The sequence below is a fragment of the Penicillium macrosclerotiorum genome, assembly GCF_028827735.1.
Source record: "Penicillium macrosclerotiorum strain IBT 26536 chromosome Unknown utg000002l_segment0_segment0, whole genome shotgun sequence".
NCBI classification, from domain to species: domain Eukaryota; kingdom Fungi; phylum Ascomycota; class Eurotiomycetes; order Eurotiales; family Aspergillaceae; genus Penicillium; species Penicillium macrosclerotiorum.
In genome coordinates, this window is record NW_026643082.1 from 2,755,072 (window position 1) to 2,782,290 (window position 27,219).

General features: G+C 51.2%; 8 protein-coding genes across 8 annotated transcripts; 3 read left to right on the top strand and 5 right to left on the bottom strand.

Annotated features, from left to right (window-relative positions):
* Positions 1-429: 429 nt before the first annotated feature.
* N7462_002119 (uncharacterized protein) lies at positions 430-2,121 on the top strand (the record flags this gene model as incomplete). The annotated part of the gene is made up of 1 exon (XM_057073845.1): positions 430-2,121. The coding sequence occupies one exon, from the start codon at positions 430-432 to the stop codon at positions 2,119-2,121; it is 1,692 nt and encodes a 563-aa protein (XP_056937486.1).
* Positions 2,122-3,489: 1,368 nt separating this feature from the next.
* Positions 3,490-6,157, bottom strand: N7462_002120 (threonine/serine exporter family protein; the record flags this gene model as incomplete). The annotated part of the gene is made up of 2 exons (XM_057073846.1): positions 3,490-4,247; positions 4,309-6,157. 2 exons carry the CDS (start codon positions 6,155-6,157, stop codon positions 3,490-3,492), a joined length of 2,607 nt encoding a protein of 868 aa, XP_056937487.1.
* Positions 6,158-8,260: 2,103 nt separating this feature from the next.
* On the top strand, positions 8,261-8,735 carry N7462_002121 (uncharacterized protein; the record flags this gene model as incomplete). The annotated part of the gene is made up of 2 exons (XM_057073847.1): positions 8,261-8,332; positions 8,580-8,735. 2 exons carry the CDS (start codon positions 8,261-8,263, stop codon positions 8,733-8,735), a joined length of 228 nt encoding a protein of 75 aa, XP_056937488.1.
* A 3,270-nt stretch (positions 8,736-12,005) lies between these two features.
* Positions 12,006-13,985, bottom strand: N7462_002122 (Mis12-Mtw1 family protein; the record flags this gene model as incomplete). The annotated part of the gene is made up of 5 exons (XM_057073848.1): positions 12,006-12,564; positions 12,624-12,792; positions 12,855-13,022; positions 13,086-13,673; positions 13,775-13,985. 5 exons carry the CDS (start codon positions 13,983-13,985, stop codon positions 12,006-12,008), a joined length of 1,695 nt encoding a protein of 564 aa, XP_056937489.1.
* Positions 13,986-14,785: 800 nt separating this feature from the next.
* N7462_002123 (putative phosphatidylserine decarboxylase Psd2) lies at positions 14,786-18,674 on the bottom strand (the record flags this gene model as incomplete). Its single annotated transcript, XM_057073849.1, has 7 exons — positions 14,786-14,956; positions 15,026-15,777; positions 15,842-17,362; positions 17,447-17,888; positions 18,022-18,237; positions 18,336-18,380; positions 18,531-18,674. The coding sequence occupies 7 exons, from the start codon at positions 18,672-18,674 to the stop codon at positions 14,786-14,788; spliced, it is 3,291 nt and encodes a 1,096-aa protein (XP_056937490.1).
* A 1,622-nt stretch (positions 18,675-20,296) lies between these two features.
* On the bottom strand, positions 20,297-21,831 carry N7462_002124 (putative MFS glucose transporter; the record flags this gene model as incomplete). Its single annotated transcript, XM_057073850.1, has 2 exons — positions 20,297-21,661; positions 21,733-21,831. 2 exons carry the CDS (start codon positions 21,829-21,831, stop codon positions 20,297-20,299), a joined length of 1,464 nt encoding a protein of 487 aa, XP_056937491.1.
* An 836-nt stretch (positions 21,832-22,667) lies between these two features.
* ssn3 (cyclin-dependent serine/threonine protein kinase SSN3) lies at positions 22,668-24,312 on the top strand (the record flags this gene model as incomplete). Its single annotated transcript, XM_057073851.1, has 3 exons — positions 22,668-22,722; positions 23,025-23,178; positions 23,244-24,312. The coding sequence occupies 3 exons, from the start codon at positions 22,668-22,670 to the stop codon at positions 24,310-24,312; spliced, it is 1,278 nt and encodes a 425-aa protein (XP_056937492.1).
* A 421-nt stretch (positions 24,313-24,733) lies between these two features.
* On the bottom strand, positions 24,734-26,478 carry N7462_002126 (putative metaphase-anaphase transition protein (Mlo2); the record flags this gene model as incomplete). The annotated part of the gene is given in 4 exon segments (XM_057073852.1): positions 24,734-25,687; positions 25,698-26,225; positions 26,279-26,333; positions 26,390-26,478. The coding sequence occupies 4 exon segments, from the start codon at positions 26,476-26,478 to the stop codon at positions 24,734-24,736; spliced, it is 1,626 nt and encodes a 541-aa protein (XP_056937493.1).
* Between the last annotated feature and the right edge of the window lie 741 nt (positions 26,479-27,219).

The following is a 27,219-nucleotide window of genomic DNA, read 5'->3' on the forward strand; positions in this document are numbered from 1 at the left end:
TCAAGCACGCTCTCCTGTACAGCTGGATAATACTGGCATTTTGCATTCGCCATTCTCATTGAGCCTACTGTTAGCTCTTTTTCTGCATACTCTCTCGTGGTAGGTATCGTTGGTCCCTGAGTTGATCTCACGATGGCCTCAAACTGACTTTGGGCTCAGACATCGCGACTTGTCGTTACCACGATCCGTTCATTGACACCTTGACTGAATCTTGATCTTTCTGATCTTTTCGGTCCATCGCATTCTCGTCATAGATCCCTCATAATCACTTAATCTTGCCGGGAAAAAACGCTCGAAGCTTTGTGGTTGATCCCAAACGCTCGCAAATCCCCTGACGGAAAGCTGAACGCGACTTGACGCCCGTCTCCAAACCTTCGATTGCACATAAATCATTCGCCCGCCAAACTTGCACTGTCTCTTTCTACGACCATGAGTATTGACGCTGGCGGTCTTGCTCAAATGACTTACAACAATTCCTTCAATAATGGCTCTTCCCTTGGTGTGCCGGGTTCTGGTTTTGCCTCGCGAGGAAAAGGCTCGCACATCAAACGGTTGAGCGTACCTCCGCAGGTTGCCACCATTGATGAGTCGCAGGTAACTGCGCCTATGGCGACACCGCGTACCAGTCGTTCGCATCTCTTGGCCGGGCTTCGGACCGCGCCTCGGTCGGCAACAATACCTTCACAGCATCAACAACGCACCAGCATGGATGGCTCTCGATTCCATGGCCATTCTGGCCGGGGCTCTGATCGCGTGCCGCAAACAGCTACGGGAGCTGGATTCCCGCAGCATGCATACGCGCAGCATCAGACGATGAATGCGCACCAGAATCAGAATCGCCCCATGTACACGCTGCCGGAGCAGGTGCTTGCACCTCCGACCCTTGACATTGGCAGCGACAATGGGATGGATGAGAATCTGTATGCCGAATTGATGTCAACCAACCTGTTTCTCGCAGCTCAGCAGCAGCGCTTGCAGCAGCAGCTCATAAGCGTTACCGCCGCAGCTCAACAGTTCCAGGGTCTCAACTTAGGTGGAATTTCTCTACACCAGCAGCAACATATTCCCTCGATGTCAATGCCTGGCATGGGATTCTACCAGCAGCAGCTTCAGCAGGGTGTACAGCCAATTGTACAGCCAGTTCCTGGCCAGCCTGGCTTGTTTTCAGTCTTCAATCCCCTCACTGGTCAGCAAAGCTATATCATGGACAACAGCGCCCAGGAAGATAGTTCAGCCCAGCAATACAACATGCCACAGTCTGCCGGTCAGAAGTTCCCTCAGTTCCGTGCTGAGATTTCTCCTCCTGCCGATTCTGCTCCCCCGCAGATGCCATTTTCCCAGCCAATTTCCCCGCCAAGCGGCTCTCCCTCTCCTCCAAACGAGTCGGCCTATCGTCGAAACAATCGGAAGAATTCCTCGTTCAATCCGACCTCGAAGGCAAACATTGACACAGTCAAAGCAAATGTGGGGCCTGGCCCCCGATCTGCTGCTATGCCTCCTACCCCGGCTACTGGAACATTCGGTCCAGGCCAAGGCCGTGCTGGTGAGCACCCAATCCGCCAGCCTCGTGGTCCTCCTTCGCTAGAGGACCTCGTCGCCAAGCCGACATCCAAACATGAGGGAAGCAAGAACTTCGCAACTCGCCAGCGCCGTCGTGCAGTGCACAACCTCGTTCGTGCTGGAATTGAACGTCGGGGCGACACTCGTAGCTTTGGCTACAACAGCAGCGGTGGCACCAACACTCCTGCCAGCGAAAAGGAATTTACTTTTTCTGACGGTGATGATGCGACTGTGCGTAGCGGCAGCCTCTCCAGTAAGCCCAGCTTGGGAAGCTTGCGTGCAGCTGCCAACGGCGCCATCGGCTCCGAGCGCAAAGAGAAGACTGGCCGCGATCGCAAGACCCCGGATAGCCCCTTCACCAATACCACCCCCACAAGCGAGGACGGCTATTTCGGCTCGAAGTTCGCCGATAATGTCTCGTCGCCGACCTCTGGCACTACCTCTCCGTCTGTGGCAGCCGTTGTTGCGGGCCAGGGGCCAGGGCCTCAAGCACCCGAGCGTCGTAAGACGCCGATGCTTGTGTTGTCCAGTGCTGAAAAACGCAAGACCCCTCTCATGTAATGCCGACCATCATGTGACAGCGACGTATGACTTTTTTTTCTATTTTCCTCTATTGATTGGGCGGGCACTCTGATATTTTTCCTGTTTTACTGCCCAGGCCCCGCCCAATTCACTCCTTTCTCCCTTATTCCTGACCACCCATGTCAGTGGTGATGTTCGTGTGATGAAAGACCTGGATCAGTCGCAATGACTGTTTTTTTGCCTTTTTCTCTTTTCTTGATCCAACCCATTTTTCTATCTTCTTTTGTGTCTTTTTTTACCATGAGGCTCTGCTGTCCCTCGTATCGAGGTTTGACGCAGAACGCTTCTATCTATCTTTATTCACGATCTACGGATCGTGATCTTCGAGGTCGCTTCGAAGTCGCTTCAAGGTCGATTGGCAGCGTTGATGAACTGTCTTCTCTCATTCTTGTTCTTTTCGGGTTTCCGACGTACATCCGGTCATGTACAAGCAGTCTACCCAGGCGTACCCGTTGTTTCTACGGGACCTTTTAGTGATATCAATGCAAAGCTCTTACTACAAAGCTCTAATTTTCCTTTCCTTCTGACCTTTCTCCACGATTAGTACCACCACAGCCCCCACTACTAGCCTGTGCACTATTTGAATACGGCGTCTAGAAGTACCGGGCGCTCGTTATGCTGTGCGTTTTCCTCCTTTTTGAAATGGACCTCTGAACTTGAGAAATGAATCGGTATAAACTAGGTAGGTATCTTGTGATAGTAGGATAGCGTGTATACAGCACCAAGAAAAGGAGATGCAAAAATCAAAACAGGACTGGTAAATATAAAGAAAATAATCAATAAATGTTACCCCAGAATGCAAAAAATTGAGCAAAATAAAATAAATAGCGCTTAGAAACAGAGGAGCAACGGGCAATCCACCGACCCTGGGCGTAAAACTAAGGTCAAGCCCAACATGCCGCGGCTGATACACATATTCACGAAGCTAACTAGACAGAGAGCGAGCCAAAGTATTGAATGAGAAAAAAAAAAAGAACAAAGTAGGCAAAAAGAATTCAGGGAAAGACAAGAAGCAAAGACACGCAAAAGGGGGCCTCAGTGATTTTGGTCGTGACTCGTGAGAATCGTGGCTACTATGTATGCCCAGACATGGTTTCAGTGTCTGGTTGATAAGGAGTCAATATAGACTTTGTCGGCGAGGGACGAAAAGGACCGAATCACAATGAACGGTCCTAGGGAAAGAAAACAAAATAAAGATCCAAAAGGCATGTAGCGAGTGATGTCCAACTCCGTTCCCTTCACGGAAATTCCAACAAACAGGTGTATAATATCAGCATTCAGCTCCTCTCCCGGTTGCAAACTTGAGACGTTAAGAGCAAAAATGCAGGCTCTTTCTTGACAAGAGCACTAGAAGCTGAAAAGTCCACTGCGCTTCTTGCCCAGGGGATAGACAACCAGGGCAGCGAGAAAGAGCCCCACCGTGGTTCCGATAGCAACCTGAACCATTCCGTACCCGATGTCGAATACAACTCCATAGCTTTGGTTTCGTGCCTCGGCGGAAGATAAATTCTTCGCTGCATCAACAAAGCCCTGCGTGCCATTGGCCACCACCGCATATGGAGACCGGGTCATCTCCTCGGCTGAAGTAATTCCAGAAATCAAAGAGCCGCTCGCAGCGAGTCCGGATGGAACGAGAACGAATATAGCCGGTAACATAGCTGCTGCTGCAAGTCCATGGCGGAGACGGCTGTACACATTCCCCATGACACCAATAACGAAAGCACCGAGAGCATTAGATACCTGGGTGTTTGAATAGAAGCGCTTCGAGCTAATATAGCTGACCGCATATCCTGCAAGGGAGATAGCCAGCATCACAGGAATTTGTTTCCACTTGGCATGATTGACAATAGCCAGACATGCTGTAAATATTAAAACAAATGGGAAGCGCTGAAGATACTCGTTAGTGATGGGACTGGCTGGACAAGTATAGGCGGTTGAAGCCTGGGAGTCCAGTAGTCCATAGACAGCAGTGCCTATGGTGATTCCAAATCCCAGAAACAAGGAATAGATAATGGCATAGACCATCCGTACAGAGCCGGCGACAATACTGCGTGATTGCAGCTCCAGACTGGCACAGAGGACGGTATACCCTGGTAGGATAAGGGCTATTGCGGCCTGGGCCAACGCAGAAAAACAAAAAAAGCGGCTCGCCTTGATATCGGATACTTCCAAAGGCGCGAGCCAGGAATGATGTGAGCACTGCCGCAGAGATCTCAAACACGTTGGAGTAGAGACTAGACTTTGGATAAAGAATGAGCTGCAGAACCCCAAGAAGGCAGCCCAATAGGAAGGCGATGGGCATGTCGATTGGACGTGCATTGAAAGCAAAAGGCCCGACAGATGCGCTTGCGCACCCATGGGCAAATATCAAAAATAGGATGTGGAATTTGCTTCGTTTCTTCATTATCTCATTCAGTCGTTGAATTGCCTCCTCAACTCCGATCACGTCGTGGATTACTTCCTTGTAGATTTCGTGGACATCGGCTAGCTTGCCTAGGTCGATGCCTTGATTAGACCGCACAACTTTCACTTCTGTGGTATGTGTTGAGGCATCGTCAAACGAAATGATCATGCATCCGGGGATGTATAGAAACTGCCCATCAATTTCCAAGACGCGCGCGGTCATCCGCATATACTCCTCCAGGCGATGAGTTGGCGCCCCATACTTCATGAGGGCACGACAAAGCGTGATTAGATACCGTTGTCGTGAAAGAAGTTCTGCAATATGTACTGTGATGCGAATCTCGTCTTCCAGCTGAGGCTTTGCCCAACGACGACACGTTCCGCCGCTACCGTGAGTGCCGATGGCTCCACTGCTGCGGGAGCGCTTCAGCATATTATGAGGGGAAGTATTCTTAGTCGAGCCAGTAAGGGAGGCCGTGGATTGGCTGAGGGACTTTTCGTACCACTTCCTGGGCCGGTGTGATCTCCAGACAGTATCTGAGGAGACGTCATGTCCATTGTCTTCAGAGGTGCTGCCCTGTCTGGAGTGACCATACTGGCCCTGGCTGTACGAATGGCGATTCCCACCATGCTGTTGGTCATATAGCTTGAGTATGGAGGATAAAATGCCAGCACGAGAGCCCCTCGGGCGTTCGTCATAGGTCTCTGAGTCCCGGCTCTCTGATGGAGTAACCTGACCAGAAAGTGGCCCTGGAGAAGGTGGCCGCACTCGAGTTATAAACGAGGAGAAGTCGGGTCGGGACATTTGGTGCCTGGTAACTTGGGCTTCAGTAGTGTGCGATATAGATCGCCCGTCTAAAGCACCCGCTTCTTCTTCATCGGTTATAGTCAAAGATGAGTCTTCGAGATGTCGCTTGTCAGGGAAGTTGATCAAAGGGATTTCGTCTACATAATCAGACGGAAACACCACCTCAAAGGGAGAAGAAGCAATCGATAGTCCTAAGCCTGAGCCTGAGACTGGCTTCGGAGATTTTGGGGATCGGCTCAGAAGGGATAGAAGCCGCTGGGTCTGCCCATGAGCACAGGATATCGCGCGCCCCTTGTCATCCGCACCAAGACTGATCTCATCGTCCCCTACAGTCCCCGGCGAGCTGGTCCGGTAGTAGATCGACAGGCCAGTGACATCCGCTGACGCGCCATAGCTCCTGACCTCCACTGAATGTCCTTGCTGGGTTCCCAAGGGTCTCTTTTCCTGGCTGGATGGAATGCTAGCAGCGGGTGGGGGTCGTTGGGGGAGCATCGATCTGCCCCTGCGGTCCAGTCGGGATTCGCCCAGGACTCCGCCAGTGGGCTCCTGAGACTCGAGCTCGCTCACAATGAATTTAACGCGATTGGTCCTTTTGAGGATGCCTGCATTCCGATTCTTGGCCGGAAGGTCAACGTCAATTAATGTGTGTGGTGGACAGGTGCAATAGGACCGTGGGTCTGCCGCAGTATCACTGGACGAGTTAGATGGCGATGAACAGGTTTCACTCGATGCTTGAGAGAATCCCATAGCAACAGAAGTACCAAAAAGACGTGAGGCTGGGAGCTCGAGAAACTCCCCCGCCATTCTTGGTCTTTCGAACTCTTGATATCTGCCTCTGGGCTTCGGTTTCTCGCTTGGATTTTGGTGTTTTTTTGTTCAATCTACTATACAATATAAACCACCAAGTACGCGCCCAATCAACTTCAAACAGACTGGCTCGTCACTTTCAAAGCTGAAGATGCAAAGGCGTATGGATTATATGGAAAGTTGTTCACCTAGCAACATATGAACTATGTGAGACCACAATATTAACAGAGTAGGACACACGGGAGTGGTCTCTTCCGGCAGGAGGCAGCACCAGCTCAAGATATCGATCTTATCTGCCTATCCACTCACCCTTTGTCAAATCTCTGGAACAAATGGGAGGTTTTGGCCACCCAAGGGCGGGTGCGGCGTCTTGCGCCGGTAGGAGCTTGTTTATGTTGCACTTCCTAAAGAGGAAGATGATCGTAGCGAGGGCCCGCTGCCAGGAATGAAGAGTTATGTCACGGATACATAATTAGCAGTTGCGCAATTTGGATTGGTGTAATAATACCCTATCTGGAGCAGTATTTGGAAAGATCCGAAGGAATGGAGGAAAGGCAAGAGACAAAATTCAGGGGGAGCTGGTTGGTATAAAATATCGTGACTGTTTCGGCTTCGGCGAATCGGCGCAGGCTTCTGGGGAAGTTCACTCTTTACATGATTTAAGACAGCAAGCTATACTGCCCACATGACAAACCAGACGATCGAGGCTTTCGGTAATGGTGTAGTGTAATGATGGGATAATGGGAATACCCTGGTGCCGGAATGGCAAAACAATCCTGCTGGGATCACAAATGAGGGCGTGTAGCCGTCAAGAAGGAGGGGCAGAATAATAAGGGGGAAAGGACATTTCCGTGCCGGTTTCCAGCGCCTCTTTCTGATTCATTTTCGAATTTTCTAATATTTCCCCTGGATTATTATTCTACGGGTCCTCGCCATGAAGAGAAGTCACCGGGGTTGTGACAAGCACAAAAAGGAAAGCATCAGACACAAGATACAAATGACAAGAATAACATCAAGATTGATTTTTTTTTGGTCTCTTTCCACTACCAGTCTCCTTGATGAACCGCCCCTGTATACTACGGAGCTTCGAGACCTATCAAGGATAACGGTTAGGTTGCCACACGGATCGACATGGTAGCTGATCGAAGCTTTCCGGATCAGCAGCACGCCGAAAGAAGAAACTAAATAACGCCAAATTATTGAGGGAAAAAAATCAAATAAAGTTAAATCAGGATCATGTTCTCAGGTAGCAGGTCAGGAGAAAGTTAGAAAGGGGAGGAGGGGCGATGTCAGAGCCTATTGGCAAAGGAACCAGCAGCCCATGCCGGTTCCACGGGGGTCATGAGGTACCACAAGTCAACGGAGGCAACCTATAGGGAACCAAGGACAGAATGGGTCTGGACTAGAAATTTGGAGAGAGAGCTCTTCTGAAGAGAATATATATACCTATAGAGCGGTGGTGAAGTCGTGGTGGGGCGCCTATGCTCAGAAAAGGGTTTCAGGGTCGGAGGCTTGGGACAGGAAAGAAAGGAAGAATAAATTTGGATGAGACCTGGTGCTGGCAAAGATCAGCAGTCTATGGTGTTTGGGGCTTATTTGGGGTTACAAACCCGCAATTTCATTTGTTTATTGATCCTTCGTCGTTTAAAAAATACGGTGGTTGTTATTATTATCTGATCGACATAATCCCCAAGATTAACATTTAGCATACCCGAGACTCCATTGCAGATCACCGCTTTGGATGAAAGGTTAAGGGAGATCCTAGAGCCCGTAGAGGTCGTACCTTGATCCCATGCCCGGAGATCCAGGGAGGAATGAATATCCCCCTTCCCCATCACTAAGATATTTGTTGGCACAAACAGGAGTCCAAAACTCTTAGATTTTCAAACCACCTAGCCCATCCCTTGTGTTTACCTTTCTGGCTTTTGGTAACTCATCTAATTAACCCAACAGGAGAATTGCATGCAGGATGTCTCGTTCCTGATCAATGGAGGCTTACGTACCCCAACTGACCCCCATTGTATGCCCCTGTTTCCAGACCCAACAACCCTGCTTTTCATCCTGTTTATACCCACTATGCAATACATATGGCCTATAGAAATGGCTGTTTCGGCCTCATGGGTCGAGAAAGCACACCATCGGAAGGAACCTCACCCCTTCATCCTGGCGACGGTACGTCTCTAGAACCACCGAGCTACAAGGAAGAATGGAAACATCGGATTCCGAGACCTCTAGTCCTCCCCTCTATTCCTCCCCGAAGCAAACCATTCGTCGATTGTTGCGCGTTACTATCAATGCCTAGCGCTGTAGAGGAAGCACTTGTGCAAGTCGTACCATTTGATAGGTAAATTTTGTTTGTTATCTTTCACAGATCCGCATGCTCTATAGGCCCAAGTCCCTTCTTCTCACAAACAGCTAGTTCATGACGAAATACGCCTCCTATGGCAATGCACATGTCGAGCGTTCGAGCAAAGCCCGTCATGATGTCAGCGAGTGTTTTGAGGAGGGGCTCCTTGCGCGTCATTGTGTGACCCACTTCACTGCCCATATTTGCCTTCAGCAAGGGCCAGTCTAGACCAACGGCCAGAGACCTAGATTATAGACCTGTACACTGTTCTGTTTGGAATGCATTAAGCTTCCCGTGGGTCTGTGATCCCTCCGGCCCTGATCGACCCAGTAATGGTTGTAATTGGGTTTGGCAAGACGGCAGATCGACGATACTCCTAACATGCACTGACCTCCCTCTTGGCGTTTCCTTGTTCACTCGTGTAAAAAGTAGCCAGAATGCGCATATGCTCTCCATCAGCTAGATGAAGACCCAAAATACTTGGTATCAAAGGGAGCTGTTGCCTGGATCCCGATTGACTTGTCGGGATGCCGAACCCAACTCAAACTATACAAAGTTCCACCATAATCATCTCCATATTATGTCTCACCTTCTTGAGATAATGAAAATTTTGTTGCTGACTACCAGTATATTTGCTACGGAACAATACCGAATACTCAAATGCAGCCCCCCACTTCTCTTCCGTCCTCGCTGCAGCGATGCGACTGCACCACCACTCCGTCCTACCCACACCTTTCCCGTCACTGTCATACAACCCCTTCTCAGCCAGGCTCACCGAGGATGACCGTCCAACTTGGAGAAATGCAGGGACCAATACCTAATCTTCGGCGGCACCACCGCCACGTTCCGCCCGTCATCGTCACACCCCCCCCCCCCCCCCCCCCCCTCATTGAGCTGGGCCTGTGAAGAGGAACCATGGATGAAAACGCCAGACGGGGTTGGAAAGATCCGTGTTAACTCACTGATTTACTTTTCTTTCTTCTTATTCCTCGTGAATGTGAGCTAATTTCTAATGGGATACCCAGATTCTATGTACGTCTCATTTAGCGATTTACTGATGAACTACACGAAAAGCTTCGTCAGAGTTTATGGTTGTCCGCGGGTAGCTTTTCCATGGAATGATCGCCCATGGAACAACCCAGCGATCTCTCAACCTGCCAATCCCAAAGCTTTTGAACAAAGGTAGGTTGACCATCCTTAAATAGATTTGAGCGAGCTTTGAGTGGAGGGTCAGGTTCAGGTCAAGTTGAGATATCTAGATCGGGGCAGATAAAGGAGGATCCTAGAGTTCTCTTCCTTTAAATAACATGCGACTGACAATATGGACGATTTTCTTTGTGGGATAAACCGAGGACAATAAATTGAAGTCTTATCTTGTAATTTGTCTGCTCAGTAGACTAGAATTTTGAACCGAGCAGCTAGCTCTACTCACATTTTTCCTTGTAGTCTCCAGCGATATTTCGTCTGACAGGCCTTACATAAGAAGCATAAGATTCTATTGACTAGTAGCTTTATTCATCTTGTAACTCACTTTCTTTCTCTCTTGCTGATCAGGTACAAAAGGAAAGGAAAGAAAGAAAGAAAAGGACCATCATCAGTAGATATTAATGAGTCATTCGCTTCACGGCAAAAAAATACAAAGAAGCGCTCCCATTCAGCTTTGGTCTGTGATTGTTTATGGATTCCATCACAGTATATTTTTGCATTGCAAGCGGTGTGCAGGATATCGTAATCTTCAGAGGAATCTTCTTCAATGATATCTATCTTGACCGAGCGGCAGCTTATATATAGCCATTTCTTCATGCGAAAAATAGATTAATCCAATAATTATAATCAGCCAGTCCAAAACGGTATTTGCTAAATGGAAAAAAAAAATCCCATGCGTCATGTCCACATCAACTATGAGGCCGGACAAACCCCAACCTCTCCCCGAGCATCCCAGTGAACAACCCCCGAAGTCCAACCCACCGGACTAAAAAATACGTATGAAATGCCGAGTCCTTCCTCGATCGGCTCTCCACAAGGGCAAGACTGGAGCCGACAGCCCTGTCGCGACAGATAAACTGAATCTTGCCACAAACCCAGCTATCTTGCATCGTGCATGTGTCGTCCGACCAACTGACCTCATGTCTAACCTTGTAGCAATAAATTTTCCGAGTCATGCCTTGTCTTGCTAGTCTCGATTAATGACTTCTACCAAGATATTTTGCTTATCTTATCTTCTTTTGACTCCTCTCCAGGTAATATTATCCAAATTCCTGTTTATCGGCCAATTTATCGTATTTTTCCAGAAACATATCATGTTTTACGGCCTAGGTCGAAGAGTTGTTAACAATGGTTTAGAAAGCAGTCGCTTCTTTAGAGTTCTTCCAGCTTGGCGGGAAGGAATTTCGAGATACATAGCCTCCTTTGCGCTGATATTGCCATCGGCTGTTGTTGCAAGAGAAAATAGTATGTAGAGAGCACGAACAGACCAGAGGTATACTACTATATTGATAGGGTTGAAAGTCAAGTTTGGTAGGAAGCTATATATTTAGAGGTTCATTCCAAAGAGAGGCACAGCATATTCATCGTCCATATTTCTTAATATTGTATTCAAATAGTGATTGCTGTGGTAGTATGGACGTGATAGAAAACAAGATAAGAGAAAGGCGGTTGTCTATATCCGCTTCGCAAAAAATACTGGTAGTCGAATAATCAGGATTAAGGGGTCACGCTTTTCAAATACTTTTAAAATAGACCTTCATAAGAGATGAACTGCTTGATCAAAACAAGTGGTACCAACAAGTACAGATATATGTATCTGTACTTGCACAAACCTCGTAGATTATTTATTCCAGTGCTCACTACAACTTCATGCAGGAACTTGTTAGAGCCTATAACGAGCCAAGTTGTCTACACAGGGGTAGGATACTCGGTCCCATCCAGATCCTTGCAATCCATTTCCAGGACTAGATCACTGCATGAACCTTCTGCTTTTAATATACATATACAGCTACGTAGAAAAAAGACAAAACAGACAACGCGGATAAAAGCACATCAATGTCTTCCAATGGCATCTGAATTTGCTCAGGAACTACTACCTCTCGCCGCCTATATTCCTAGCCCACCGTACATACCTAAGTGAGAGTAATAAAAGAGGTAAAAGAAAACAGGAGAAAGAAAAGAAATCCCTAATACCCAAGCCCCCTCGCGCGGTATATTAGACAACACAACACCCGGAACTCCAGTGCTTGCAGAGCGAAGTGTAATGCAACCCATGTCCATGTCCGTACCCAGAACCTCGAAATTTGCGCCATGCGCCGCGCCCAGGGCCCCGCCGAGCGAAAGAGGCGAGTTCGTCAAGATCGTCATCGAATTCAATCAAGCCACGGGCCCTACCCTCGCAGAGAGTACGAAAGAGGAAAAAAATGACACGGCAAATGTGAAGTAAAAAACAGAGAGACTCGCTGAAAAGAAAAAAAAAGGTGAATGACATTTGAGACAGTGGCGAGGATCTTATCGTCGCTCAACGCGACTGAGGGCTCCCAGGATAAGGCCTAGGTCTTCTCGGGAGCCTCGGCCAGATGCACTGGATGGGCGATGGTCGCTATCTTCACCCTCGATTGCGAGTCGTTGCTGTCTGTTTTGTGCATCGCGTTCTTCTAGTTGCTGCGCGCAAACACGTAGTATCCGGGAAGAGACAGCATCGGCTGTAGACCGATATAGTTCGATATCATGCACACCGGCCGCAAAAAGATCAAGTGTAGGTGCGAGACTTGTTGTAATTTGAGAGAGACGAGAAGAAACAGTAGAAGGAGTCATGGGTGGTCGGTTTATAGATGAAGCTGAGTCGCCTTCCGGCTGTGATAGTTTGGTCGAAGAGGCGGAGGAACTGAGGGATGTGTAGATGGCGTGTTGTGAAGGGTCGAGGAGGGAGATGTCGATTTGGTCGTGAGGTGGTTTTAAAGATTGTCGTTTGGTTCTGGGAGATCTCTTGGATGGTTGCTCTGCATCTATGCGTTGGATTGTCGGTTGCTTCAGGAGTGCGTTCAGAGCCTGTCGCTCCCTTTGAAGCCTGTTGCAGAAATTAGCTTTACAGTTGCATCTTTGATAGTGGATCCGAGAGCTCCATACTTTTGTATTTGCTCTTCCAATTCCTTGATCTTATCGGTGTTCTGGATATTCTTCGGGTTCGGTTTCTTCACGACTACTGTTGGGGGGGCCACGTTCTCGCGACTGCTCCAATCTGACAGTTCTGGGACGGAAGAGAAGTCTTTCAATAGCTCCCCTTGGATAACAAGAGCTAGAAATCCGAATTAGCATCACCAAGTCTCACACAAAGCCAATACACAGATTGAATTTTACCTGCTAGATGCGCACTCTGATCATGAGATGGAGACCCAGTTGGCTTCTCATCTAACGCGCGCGTTGCACACCAGATCAGAAGCTGTCGCATCCTCCGTGTCTCAGAAAGCCCCTCGTCGGCAATGTGTTTATAGAAATCAGCAGTCCCGACTTCTCGATGCGGTAACGCTGCAAAACGGCTTCAGATTAGCAACAGTACCATCATCACTGGTTTTCATATCAACTCCCTACCATTTGAAGTTCCGGACTCAATCAAGAAACTTGCTCTTCGTCCCCGCATCTTCAAGCTGTTCCGCCGTCCCTTATTCGATTTCGCACCCCGCAACTCCTTATTCCTCTCAATCACGGGCGTGTCCGCCACAGGCAAAGTCACCTTCGTTCCCGCAGGTGGTTGTTCCGGGGACTGGAATCCGTTGGTTTCCGGTGCCTTTGACTTGGCCGGCCGCCCTCTTCTCTTCTTTCCCTTTTCCGGCTGACCATCCAGCGACTCCCGATGCTGTGATCCGCGCGTAGAGTGTTCCAATGGAGCCTCCATTCCCGCATTCACAGAGTTTGTAGCACCCCTTGTCGGCCTTCTTGTCGGAAGCTCTGTGCTCATCCCCTTCACCGGCACCGCACTCCCCTGGGAATCCTCCTTCGCTCGCTTCTTCGGAGGTCGCCCCCTCCGGGGCGACGGCATTGGTGGCGCATTTTCGACATCTGAATGGGCGAACTCAGGAATCGGCTCAATTGCCGGTTTCATTTTCTTCTCGGTTGTTGTCTTCGACTTCTTCGCAGGCAATCGTGAGAACTGGAATCCTTCTTCGTCTTCTTCGTAACCTGAGACCGTAGAAACAAAAGGGAGTTTATTAGCGGTTTGTTCATACGATACCTAATCCTCTGCACGGTCTTGCGCCGTAGGCAGCTTCGCAGACACTCACCTGCTTTCCGTTTCGCTTCATGATTCGTCATCTCATCGAGTCCCTGCTGTGTCGCGCTGAGGCGCGTGCTTCGACGTTCCCCTCCTCTGCCGGCACCGCCAGACGCGGCCCCATGACGCGATTGCGCCTGAGGAGCCGCCATTCCGATTGTCCTCAGCGGTTCGCGGCGCTTTGTTTTGGTCGTCGGAAGCGCCAGGACCGCGATGGTCATGTCAGGAGCGAGTCACACGGGTTCTCTGGGTGTCGAGGGTTGATGAGAGGGGTTGTGTTGCGGACACCCGCTGTGGGTGAATGACCGATTGAGAGAACCAGCGCGTGTTTGAACCAGTGAATGGAAGACTCTCGTCGGGAAAACAGGCGTACTGCGCCGTTGGGCCCGTCTTTTTTTTCGTGTTGGTTGCTGGGGCTTAGATTGATCTCCGCCTGGTTCCTCAACGTCTAAGTAGCCTCCTCGATCGGGGTTCGCGGGACGGGACCTGTCTGCAAGTTCAAAATTGTGGGCGCATCTGAAGACAATAGTCTATGTTGCAATTCAAGAATCATGCCCGCAATGCGAAAGAAGCTGCGGGCGGCAAGGATGCGCAGATGGTGGTGGGTTGGAGGGATTCGGGCACGCGGTTGTTTTGGTCGGGGCGCGTGGGGCGCTAGTCCGCTTTAGGAAATCCCCTCTCTATACTGCGGCCTCGGGTTTGACTCTTGTTAACCGTGCAATGTGTTTCTAGTCGATTTTTACTATTACAAAAGGCATACGGATTATGAAGATATATAGAGTCAAGAACCGAGACATTGCATGATGGATGGTCAGATCCAGTTGGGGGTGTCCCCAGAATGCATAAATGCTGTTAGATGAAAACGCTATGTACCTCAAAGCAATCCTTAACGCCATTTTTGCACAGGCAAAAAAAGTAATTAACAACAGAAGGAAATATGTCCAACAAATAATCATCGGATAAGTCCAATCCAATTTGGTGCAAGAGAACAAGTACGAAAATCAATCGGTCAAGAATTAACTTAAGGATTGACGCTGAGCGTCGAGGAGTCGCTCGGAGTAGCGAAACTCCCGGAAATACGACGCTTGGCATCTTCCATATCCTCGGCCGTGATATTTTCTGCCTTCTTGGGCATGTCGGGTTCAAACTGCGGGACCTCAGGGCTATGCCCGACAGACATGCCGACGCGAATCTAATAGACAAACTCAGTCAATACCCAGAACTGAAAACCAAGGGGGGGGCAAGGTGGGGAAAGCCTTACCAATGTCTCAAGAGGGCCCTTGGAATTGTCCACCAGATCCTTGTCAAAATTGACCACGCCCTCCTCAAACAAGATAAGAAGGGTGCTGCCGCCGAACTTGAAATATCCAAGTTCTTCGGCTCGAGAGACCTTCTCGCCCCCTTTGCGAGTGATAACGGTGCTGCCCACCATCATAGCGCCAACACATACGACCATCACACGGCCATGGGAAACAGAGTCAATGGGAACTAGAACCCGGACATTCTCGCCATACACGTCAAGCGCGGAGCGGATGGCCATCGGGTTGACGGTGTAGTACTCACCCTCGATGGTCTTGGGCTCGCCCATGATTCCATCGACAGGCACATGGAAACGGTGGTAGTCCTGAGGTGCCAGACGGAAAACACCCAGAGCGCCGTTCTTGTACCGGGCTGCGTCTTCGGGGTATGCATCGCCGAGCAGTCTCTCGATCGAAAATTCTCGGCCCTTCACCCACACGCTTGTGGCTTCATCGAGGCGGTCGAAAACCACGGAGCGACAATCGGCTGGCGAGACAACGATCCTAGAGTCATCAGGAGCCGAGCACGGGCGCGCGTTGGACTTCAGGGCGCGATAGAAGAACTCGTTAAAGGTACGGAATTTCTCAATGGGCAGAAGAACCTCGGACATGTCCAATTGGTGGAAATTTATGAAGTCCTGGATTTGGCTGGCGGATGCTGGGTCGTCATATTTACGCCCTTGCTTGATACTAAGGGAGCGCAATACGCGACGAACTGAAAGAGAGCAAGCTCGTTAGCTCATGAACGATGCCCCAATTACATCGTAAACACAACTTACTTCTCTTTTTCTCCATGTCCTTACTCTTGAGACCCTTGTAGAGCAGGCGGATCCCAAGACGGACATAGACACTCATACGCTCCTCATTAATCTGGCCTGTGATCCGGTCCTGCACAAGGATATTGGCTGAGTTGGCTCCCAGCTTGTATCCACCATACGAGATCTTGGTGATGACCTTCGAGTACCATTTGCGCTGCGCCTGGCTTGAAGTGACAAAGCCACCCATAACAAGGTTGTCAACCTGTCGCCAGTCGCGGCTCGCACAAGTCGCGATATGGGTGATGATATCCGCATCAGAGCGCTTCGCGAGACGAGGCTGATGACAGAGCGGACACTCGCGAATTTCCACGACATGCTCTTCACCGCGCTCATCGACAAGATCATCGGGTCGAAGGTCGTCGTCGTTGGAACTGGGTTGATCGTCACTACTGATGGTTGGCACACCTATTCCAGGGAAATTAGCATTGGCCGGCATGCTACTGCTGATTTCATTCGCGAGCTCATCGCTGCTTGATGGCTCCTCACTTTCTTGGCTTCCAACGGACGAGGGGCCAGGTCGGGGTCTCCGTGGCATGGGTATCGAAGGAATGGCAGACACCGCGTTCTTCTTCTGCAGGGCCTGTAGGGTGTCCTCAAGGCAGGTCACACATTGATCAAAGGTCAGATCGGCCGTCTCACTGGGCTGGTTTTCTGCGCTGAAACGCTCAAAAAAGCTGTCGATTGTCGATTCCTTCAGGGTAGATCCGAGAGTGTCGAGCATTGTGGTCATTTCCACCTTATCGATGCGGCCGCTGTCATCCGCATCATATTGCTTGAGCATCAGTCTCCAGAATTGTTGGCGAAGCGCGCTATATGGTAAATATTTGGCCTTGATTAGCAACTCGGGTGAGTGCTTATCCTCCCATCGGTCTCGGTTCTTCAGGGTCAATGGTATCATATAGGCTCGCAAACCATCCTCATCGGCTGGGGGAATTGGATCGTTGGTTTCAGTGGCAATGTTGGATGGAGGAACCTGTAAAGTAGAACTACTGTCCGTCTCTAGGCCGCTTACTGCAGGAACCGAGGTAGGCGGAGGTCGAGGAGCCACATCAAACAACGAGTTGTTTGAAAGAGAGGTTGATGAGGTGCGAGATTTCAAAGTGGGACGAGTCATCTTGGAGAGGTTTTGTGACGAAGCCGAAGGACTGGCAGAAAACCGAGGACTAGACTTGGTTGGTGGACTGGGAGGTTCTTCTGATTCTACAAAATGATACAAACCAGACTCCGGGTCGGCCTCCGGGGCCGATTTGACCAGGGCTTGAAGGGGGAAGTTTGCGGATGCGACAAAGTCATTGCCCGAAAACTTGTCACGGTCCATCACGGTGAAGCTGATTGTATAGCTCTGCTCATGTTTCATTACCTGGAAGACCATCTTCTCATGGTAGACGGGGTTCAGGTTATGGCGAATAACGGGGGTTCTCAGGGTCTTCCGTCCGAGAGAGGTCACCACAAAAGGGTCCATGTCGAACGATGTCCGTGTCACTAGAAGGGGGAATGGGTCAGTAACCTCCACCTACATTTCATGCGAAAAGAGAGTTCAGGAGGAAGGAGAAGGAGGCACTATACCATTCCGCTCAGGAGGTAGATCGGTGACCCGAACCACCTCGATAAACACAATACCCTGCACGCCGGTTCCTGAGCCCGAGAATTGATATGCACGGGCTGCCAGGGACTTGCGTCTCAGACGCGCCAAACGAAGCCGACGTCGGCGCTTCTCGACCACCTCGGTCTTAGATAGATCGTCGGTCTCATCCGATGTTTCCTCCTCATCTAGCTCTGCCTGCGGGAGCTGATCATACGCAACCTGGTCCTCCTCCTCGCCCGCACAGACCAGGCTTCTGAATTTTCTGTAGACTTCTGATGCGGATGCATTTGGGTTCGCAGAGTCGGACAACGAGAACATGAGCAAGATCTCACCGGAAACATTACTGTCCTTCTTCTTCTTCTTCTTCTTCTTGCGGTTGGATCGATTGGACAGCCGTTTTGATTTGAGGGTATACCATTTCGGCTACGTGGAACAGTTAGCTCCTTTATTTCATGCGGTGTCGGTGTCGTAACCACAAAAAAGCGCCTCGGAAGAAAGCTCTTCTTGCTATCTTGAGGGTCCTCCTTCCCCATTGTTCCCCATTATGACCACGTACCTCTTGGGTGATTTGTCCCTCCGAGAAAATGTCCTCCAGCGCAATGTCAAACTCGCCCAGGTAGTCCTTGCCGAATCGATCATGGTCCCAACAAATACATTCCAAGAGGGGTACGCCCACCACGGGCATCTCAAATGACACGTTCCATTCCGGGTTCAGGGTCTTCGAGATCGTCGGGGTGGATTGTCTCGCATCGCCTAAATTCACTACCAGGTACTGTTTCCCCGCGTTCCGCGTCAGTCAATAATTCCTGGCGAAGCCGTTCCAGTCTACCCCTGGTGGTGGAGGCCCCAAGGACAAATTCATTTACTTACCGGATCACTCGTACCACCTCGATCTTTTGCTGCAAGATTTTGACCCTAGAAAGACGCAATGGGAGCGCAGGTCAGCAGGCGAGGTTCTGGTTGACAGGTGTCGTGAATGGCTTCGCGGGCCGCGGGGAGAAAAGGACGGATGGAGGGTTGGGGCCGCGGGAGGGAAAGGGGGAAGGGACGGGGAAGGGCACTCACCCGGAGGACAGTGATTTTGATCATCAAAGGCTTTGATTCCACCGGGCGCATTGGACTTGTACTGCGACTCTGGCCGGGGGTTGAGCTCGCGCTTCGGGCGGACAGGTGCGAGCTGAGCCGCTGCGGGAGCGGTAGCCGGACCATGACGGACAGGAAGCCAGCTGTTCAGGGCTGCTCAGGGTTCACGAGGCGAGGCAGGAAGGGTGGGAGGATGGAAAAGGAGCCGGGAGCGGCCGAACAAGATCGTATTCAATAACTGGAGGGCAAGGGCTTGTGGGCTTGGCCGGTGGGTGGGCGTCTGGGCTTCTGGCCCGTGTTGGCCGGTCCCTGACGTGGCGGTTGGGGAGGGTCTTGGGATGGGTTTAATTTGGTGGATGGGGTTGATTTAGTTAGTCTGGAATCCCCCCAGGTCGTGGATCTGCGATCTGCTCGGGTCGATCGTGGGAGCCAAGACAAGCTGCCGCCCGAACCAACCCTGTCACGAGCAGGGACGGGCAACAATTGAGGTCCAGCGTGTCGCCGAGAACTCTGTTGGAGGTTCGGTTGGCAGTTGGCAGTTGGCAGTTGGGAGTTGGAAGTTGAAGTGGGTTGGGATTGGGGAGGCCTTGAGGGAGAAACAGAAGGCCCGAGAGCCCACGGCGGAGGGGCAGGCGAGACGAGCCCAGGGTGGGTTAACGGGCGAACGGGGTTAACGAATTCACGAATGAACGAGCTGATAATGAGCCCAGGGAGAAAGAAAAAAAAAACATGGAAATAGAAGGATTCAAAATAATAATCATGCAGCGACGTCAGGCTGGCAAGGCTGCTCCACTTGGTTCCCACCCCCCACCGTCGGTTGGCTTAGGACTGGAATTTGGATGCCTTGCAGTGTCCGCCGGTTCGTGAGACACTGTCCACCGCTGCGAATGCGAGCCTATTGAGAGAGACCTAATTCTGCTCATGAAAAGTGTCAGAACCAGGAAGTCGTAAGGAGAGACAGAGCGGCAGGGCACAGGACACAGGACGTCCAACACTGAAGACGATGTCATGGCTCATTGCTCGCCTGCAAGGGTTTCCTCCCCCGCTACGACTCGCAGTACCCCGCAATCATCCCAAGGCCGACCAGTTCTTGTCTGAGAGAATGATGTGAAATGGCATTAAAAAAAATAGAAGAAGCCCCATACCAAATAAAACGAAGAACACGTTATCAATTGGGCGAGTTTGGCGTCGAGAATAGCCCGATAACACTGTCCTTTTGGGGGAAGGGGAAGTGAACGATGTATGGAGAGGTGAAACACAACACTCATGAAGCCCAGGCGCCGAGGACTCTAGAGAGAGAAAAACATTCATTGGTATTTCCGAAGCCCCGGAAATGGGCCATTGAGAGGCGCATCAGGAAGAACGATTTCTATCAATAAGAACCTAGCTATAAGTCGCTCCCATATACCCTCCGTGAGGGCGGCTGGGAGATCACTGCGATCTATAAAACCCTCATCCAACACCCGACTCAGGAAAACATGCTACGACAAGACAGGAGAAGAGAGCGACCACTGATCCAGGACAGCAAAGCGAGGAGACCGATTGCATGAATAAGAGATTGATTGAGAGCTAGCGAGCAAATGGTGTTTTTTCGCGTGGGCCACCCCTACGGCATCGAGTAGCCGAGACCAGTCCGGACACCGCAACGCCTCAACAAGCTAGCATCGAAAAGCACAGAAAAGAGGAGAATTGTAGGAGTAACGGACAAAAAAAAGTCAAATCCCAAGTAGAGAAAGTCAAAAACATGTCTAGTCCTGGCGACGGTCCACTCGGCCCCAGACCTCATCCGCATTCGCCTTGCCCTTGGTCTCCGGAACCCAGCGGGAGATGAATGCTCCCAGGACCCCCGCCAGCACAGCAAACACCCAGTATACTTTCCCGCGCCCCCCGAGCACATCGTTGAGCACCGGGAAGAACTGTGCAACCACAAAGGTGGCGATCCAGTTGGCTGCCAGCGCGCAACTCTGTGCGGCCCCGACCGCCTCGGGCCCCACGAGCTCCGAGGCCAAGATGAAGGGGACGGGACCTAGCCCGACGGCGAAACATGCCACAAACAGTAGCGCGGCGATCGCGGACGCGATCGGCTGGGTGAAGTAGATTCCAAGGGCCAGGAGTACGGAGCTGGATCCCATCCCCGCAATACTGAGCAGGAGACAGGTTTTCCGGCCAATCTTATCGGGCAATGGGGAGCACAGCAATGTCATAATGAGATTGATGGCGGAGATGAGCACTGTAAGGAGGGCGGCGGTGGTGGGCAGAATAGTCTGTAGAAGCGAGACGCTGTACATGATAATGCTGTTGATGCCCGTGAATTGCTGGGCAATCATCACTCCCACCACGGCCACAATCGCCGGCCGGTATTCAGGGTTCCGTACTGCCTGCATGATGGTGACCGGGGCCTGTTTCGAGGGCGGATCCCCTGTCGGTGGAGCGAGTAGGGATGTCTCCTCCCCGGAGGCTGAGGCTGCACCCTCCGTCCTCCATGCCTGGACCTCTGCCTCGATATTGGCATCCTTGCCCCGAATGCGCTGTAACACACGTCGGGCGGGACCTGCTTGATGGTGTTCCGCCAGCCAGGACGGGCTTTCAGGGACCATGAAGAGACCCAGCAGCTGGAGGGTGCCGATGAGACCGGCTACGCCTAAGATCAGTCGCCACAAACTATCATGGCTCCAGAAATACCCCAACGACTGAGTCAACAGTATGCCGACATTGGTCATGACCTGGGTGAAGGCGCCAAAGAAGCCGCGCGAATCAGGCGGCGCGATCTCCGAGACGTAGATGGGACCGACCACAATAGCGGCTCCCGACCCAATACCGGAGAGAAACCGGCCCAGTGCGAGGAGTGAGATGGCCGAGGCGAGAGTCTCCGCCACGGGGCCTAGGATAAAGAAGACGGTGGTAGCCTGGAGCGCAAGGCGCCGCCCGTACGTGGTTGCCACAGGCCCTGCCAGCAGGGCACCGACCAAGCCGCCCAGCGTGTAGATGGATGAGACCAGGCCAAATTGGGAGGGGTTCATTTGGAGACATTGCGGCAGGCCATTTGGCGCGCCTGTGGCATGGATGCTTTTCTTCTCGCAGGTGATGACTGCTTGAGGAGCATTGAGTTCGGCCTATGGGTGACGCTGCTTAGAGTCGAGGCTTCGATGAACGATATTGATATCTAGGTATTGTTGTTACGTACCAGGTGATAGCCAAACTGAAGCGGGCCCAAGGTCGCAACAAACACGAGATAGATCAGATAGGGCGTGACCCGCGACTGCGGCGTTTCGCCCGTACTCATGGTGAGACCAGACAGATCATTCGGCTCATGGGAGACACCGCACAGGCCGAGAACAGAACGACGACACTGGCCGTTTGTCGTAGGAGCGAGGAAGGGACGTAGTTGGGTGAAGTGTTCCAGGTGGGAAAGGACGGGGGAGGATCGGCGAACCTGGCTTGGAGCTACGACGACCTCGTCAAGCAGAGCCGAGTCGGACTACGGGACTACATCATCCAGCGCCTGCAGTCTGCTGGGCTAATCGAGGCCCTGTGCGGCTTCAGCTTCACTGTCTCCTTTGCTCCAACTCTTCCTGGTGCTCGGCCGGGTGTCCACTTCATTCAACGACAACAGGAGATGTTGTACGACTGTATTATCGCATTTATCCCTTCGTACTAGACCAGTCCGCAATCTGGAGTACTTAAAAGTCGTACCGTGACCCGCTCACCCGCCGGGCTCAGCGCTGACTAAGGCCCGGAACGGCCGCCGCATCGAACGTCCACTGGTTTCGCCGCTCCACAATCTCCAACATCCAATCTCCAATCTCCAATCTCCTACCTCCTACCTTCCGCTCCAACCGCAAAGTGGAGAGGCCTCCTTCCCCCCCCCCTCCCTCCCCCGATGGACTGACGACCCAATGAGTTTGACCAACCCGCCTTCCTCCGGTTCGATCGCTGCACGAGCCAGGTCTGTCAACCAGCTGAAACGGAGTCTCCAGGCTACCGACGGTAATTATTTAATCTTCTTGGGTTTTGGCTTCAAGTTTGTTGCACCTTCGGCTGCTACTCCTGTTGTCGCCGCGCCCTGTATTCAGGGTTAACGTCACTGGATGCGAGCCTGTCCTGTCATTTCTCTCCACGATGTTTGGGAAAGGTTTTCCGTTCCACAATCCTGTCGGAGGCTTCTATCCTCGGGGTAATTTCCTGTCTCTTTCCACCAAACACTGAAGATTGGACTCGTTTTGTCGTCGCGCCGGGTTATTTGTGCGGGAACACAGCAAGAAGAAGAAAGAAAGAAAGAAAGAAAGAAAGAAAAGAAAAGAAAAAAGAAAAGAAAAAGGAGGGCGATATCTCTGGTTGGGCGATCTTCAATTCCCGGGGGCTTTGGGGGGAAAGACGCTTGGATCCGTTGATTTGTCTCCGCTCGTTCCGCGTGCTTCTTGCCTCGCAATACCGCGGCGACTCGGTGCCTAAGCTAACGAATCGCCTGATGTACAGAGTCACTCGATTCCCGAAGACCCGCCGGCTACACCAGCAAAGTTCGCGTGCGCGATCGATATCACATTGTCGGGTTCATCAGCAGTGGAACCTATGGCCGGGTATACAAGGCCATCCGCAAGAATGGTCAGAAGGGGGAGTTTGCGATCAAGAAGTGCGTGCAGTGCCCCTCGCTCGGATCGTCCTGCGAACATCCACTAATCATCAGCGACATGCTAGGTTCAAGCCGGACAAGGAAGGCGAGTCGATCCAGTATACGGGACTGTCGCAGTCTGCGATCCGGGAAATGGCTCTGTGCACCGAGCTGTCCCACGCCAATGTCGTTCAACTGGAGGAGATCATTCTAGAGGACAAATGCATTTTCATGGTGTTTGAATACACGGAGCATGACTTGCTTCAGATCATTCATCATCACACCCAACCCCAACGGCACGCAATTCCGGCCACCATGGTCCGGTCTATTCTCTTCCAGCTACTTAACGGATTACTCTACCTACATACGAATTGGGTTCTGCATCGTGATTTGAAACCAGCCAATATCCTGGTCACATCAAGCGGGGCCATCCGCATCGGCGATCTCGGCCTCGCACGTCTTTTCTATAAACCTTTGAACTCCCTTTTCTCCGGAGACAAGGTAGTTGTCACTATATGGTATCGTGCACCGGAGCTCCTCCTAGGCAGTCGACATTATACCCCCGCTGTCGATATGTGGGCCGTGGGATGCATCTTTGCCGAGCTGCTTTCCCTGCGCCCAATCTTCAAGGGTGAGGAAGCGAAGATGGACAGCAAAAAGACGGTCCCCTTCCAACGTAACCAGATGATGAAGATCGTCGAGATTTTGGGTCTTCCACGCAAGGAAACATGGCCGGGCCTCGTTTCAATGCCCGAGTATGCTCAACTGCAGTCGCTCGTGCTTCATCGGCAACCGGCTCATTTCCACCGCGGCCCTAATCTTGAGGGTTGGTATCAGAGTTGCTTGAAGAATGGTGGATATTCTGTCAACTCCACCGCCGGCACGCCAGGCGCCGATGGGCTCGACCTCCTCTCCCGCATGTTCGAATATGACCCGACCAAGCGCATCACAGCTCAAGAAGCCTTGGAGCATCCGTACTTTGCAAATGGTGGTCCCATCAGCGGAGACTGCTTTAATGGCATTGAACATAAGTACCCTCATCGCCGGGTCACTCAAGATGACAATGACATTCGCACCGGCAGTCTCCCTGGCACTAAGCGCAGCGGTCTACCCGACGATTCTTTGATGAGAGCCACGAAGCGCCTGAAGGAATAATTTCCTTCCCCAATTATACAGGTCATGATTCTCAAGAGCGTAGGAGCGGGGTTCTAGGGTGCATTGGTAGCTTTCTTTCGGTTTTTATTGGCGTTAAATGAGGCATTTTCACGATGCTCTCTTCATATACCTTTTCTTGTCTTGACATGTTTGCACATGCATGTATATTGAACATTGATTGATTCACAAGTCGTAAATAGAAATCCAGAAGATATCATATTGCGCCGTGCCTAGTTCCTAAACCCTGTTTCCCATATCCCAGCATTGGTCCATCCCAACCCATCCTGAACATGAACACCACATTACAATGTGGTTCCTTTGTGTGTAAATACAAAAATTGTAACCCATAATCCATAGAGACACATACAATGACAAGCAATTCCTGGGACTGCCATGCGCGATCAGTAGCCTATCATCAAAATTAGCAACTAATCCAACATAAGATCCGACAGTAGACCCCAAGCTTACCATTCTGTTCACGGCGATTATCCTCTCCAGCATCATTATCGCCATCACCCATAGCTGAAGCCTGACCTGCCGCATCACGAATGCCCTGTTCATCACCGCGCAGCTTCTCAAAATATGCCTTGATATCTTCTGCACTCACAGCCTGCCCACTCGCTGCAAATGGCTTCAGGAAGTCCTTGACCTTGTCGCGGAGATGGTTGTAGATCATCGCGCCCTCAATCGCTCGGACGCGATCCACGTTGCTGAGGGCTGCCTCCCCGCGCTCCAACAGACTGCCGGTGCCGGTGCTGGCAGCGCCGTTAGCATCACCATCTTCGGAGAGAGGCGGCTCATAGGTCTCTTCTTCTTCGCGTAGTTGTGGATATGGCGCAAGCTGGGGGTAGCATTCTGCGCAGCGACAGAGGCGGTGGTGGAAGTCTGCTTGGAGGAAGAGAGAAAAGGATTCGCAAGGGACGGAAATGGGGAGAGAAGAGTGTTTGGGTGGAGTCGACGACGTGTTTGTTTCCGTAATTGGATTTGTAGAGGGTTCTTCGTCAATAGTAGCGAGTTTGGCCGATTGAGTCTCTTGTGCGGTTTTTTCTACTTCCTTTTCTTCTTTGGTTCGCTTCGTAGAGGGCTCCCCCTGAGAGGGCTCATCATCCGTTGCCTTGCGCTTCTTGGAGGTATCTGCCTGGGGTTTCTGATCAGTAGAGGCTTTGTCGGTGTTCTTTCCTTCGTCACTACTTTCATTGGTCGATTCTTGTTCTTGCTTCTTGTTCAAACCACCCGCTTGATACACCGGGGGAAGGAATCCTGGGGTTCCAGCGTATCGCTTTAGCCACGGGTTGGAATCAATGCACTTAAAGCAAATCAGATGATCGAAATCATCTTCAGCCGGGAAACCTGGGGGGCAGAGGGGTCTCATCGTCTTCTTCGACATCACCAGTGGCATCTCCTCCACCAAGAGCGACAGGCCTTTTCTCAGCCAGTTGAGTCTTGATCCAATCTCTTGGAAGACCAATGAGGCATTCAGGATGCCACCAGTCCTCACCACAGCCCCCAGTTTCAATGGTACCAAGGCCCAGACATTGGAACATCGTCCCCTTCTCTTGGTGCGGGTCATACTGCTCGCCGCAGCCGCAGAACTGGTTGCGGAAGTTGTGATTGTATTTGTTGCTTGACGCTGCCTCCTGCGAGTGGACACCCTTGCGTCCCGTCACAGAATCTTCACGTAGAGTGCACGACGATGTTGAGGGCATACGAGTGGTTCCGCAGTCGCAAACGAAATTGCGCTTATTGAAGAGCTCTACCAGGGTGTGCTCTCCGTGACAGGAGATCGAGCAAGAGTAACAGACGGCGGCAGCAGTGTACTCGCCATCAGAATTGGCAGGAGGTGGATTGCATGTCAGACAAGCAAAGAGTTGTTGGCGTAATGGGCCGAGGGCATAGGTGCATGAGTCGAATGACTGCTCACTCGTCAGCCCGAGAGCAGGCGAACATCACGGAAAAAATCACTTACATAGGGGAGAACTTCGCGCGCATCTGCTTCCAGTCGAATTTGAGACTCAATAAATCTAATGCCAGTCAGCCATCATATTCAGCTCACTTCGGGGGCTGCTTTCTCTCGTACTCTTTTGCGGTTTGCGAGTTCTGTGATCCGAAGCTCTCGCGCCGCCGGGGGTCGTCGTTCTTGCGCAGTTCGTTGGTTGTGGGATCCATCATTTCAGTCTCAAGTTGTCACGTGTCTCCTATAGTCTAAAGTTTCAGGTAGAAACACAATCGTCAGACTTGCGCAGTATTACAGGCTGTCGTCTCCAAGTTGGCGTTTGCGCAGCCCGGGGGCAAACACGATGCGCGGGCGGTGTGGGGCCAGTGTTCGCTGTCCCTTCTGTGGCTCCAGAACAGTGACATTGTCTGCGCTGTCAACACTCTCCATAGGAAAGCCCGCGCCCGAAGGCATTGATGATGCAAGACGGGTGCTATCATCTTGAGTTTTTATGCTTTTGTGTCCTACTTATGTGGCACAATTTACTTCTACGGGTTGGTGACTTCATTCTAACTCGTACTTTCAGGTCTTTCTGGGTCGTACGCTGTTCGTTTTGAGGCCCGAAGTCAAAATACTGGAATAAAAACCAGATAATTCGGAACTGAATAGTGTTGAATCTCAATCTTCAAGATCAGACTACTGTGTATGATCTTTAAGGATTCTTAAAAGCGAATGTCTATGATAGAACAAGTATAAGCATCAAGTATCTCACACGTGACTAACCCGATCGGGGTTTAATTGAAACGCGTCGACGCGACTCGTTTGGACGCGTCAAACACACGCGGTTGCCAGCTTCCCGTTCCCGCCCCTTCCTCCCTTTCAATCATCCGGGGCCTGTGAGAAAAAATACATTCCCCAACTCCCAAGCAACCCACCACCTCTCTTTCTTTTACCCCCTTTCCACTCAATTCGCC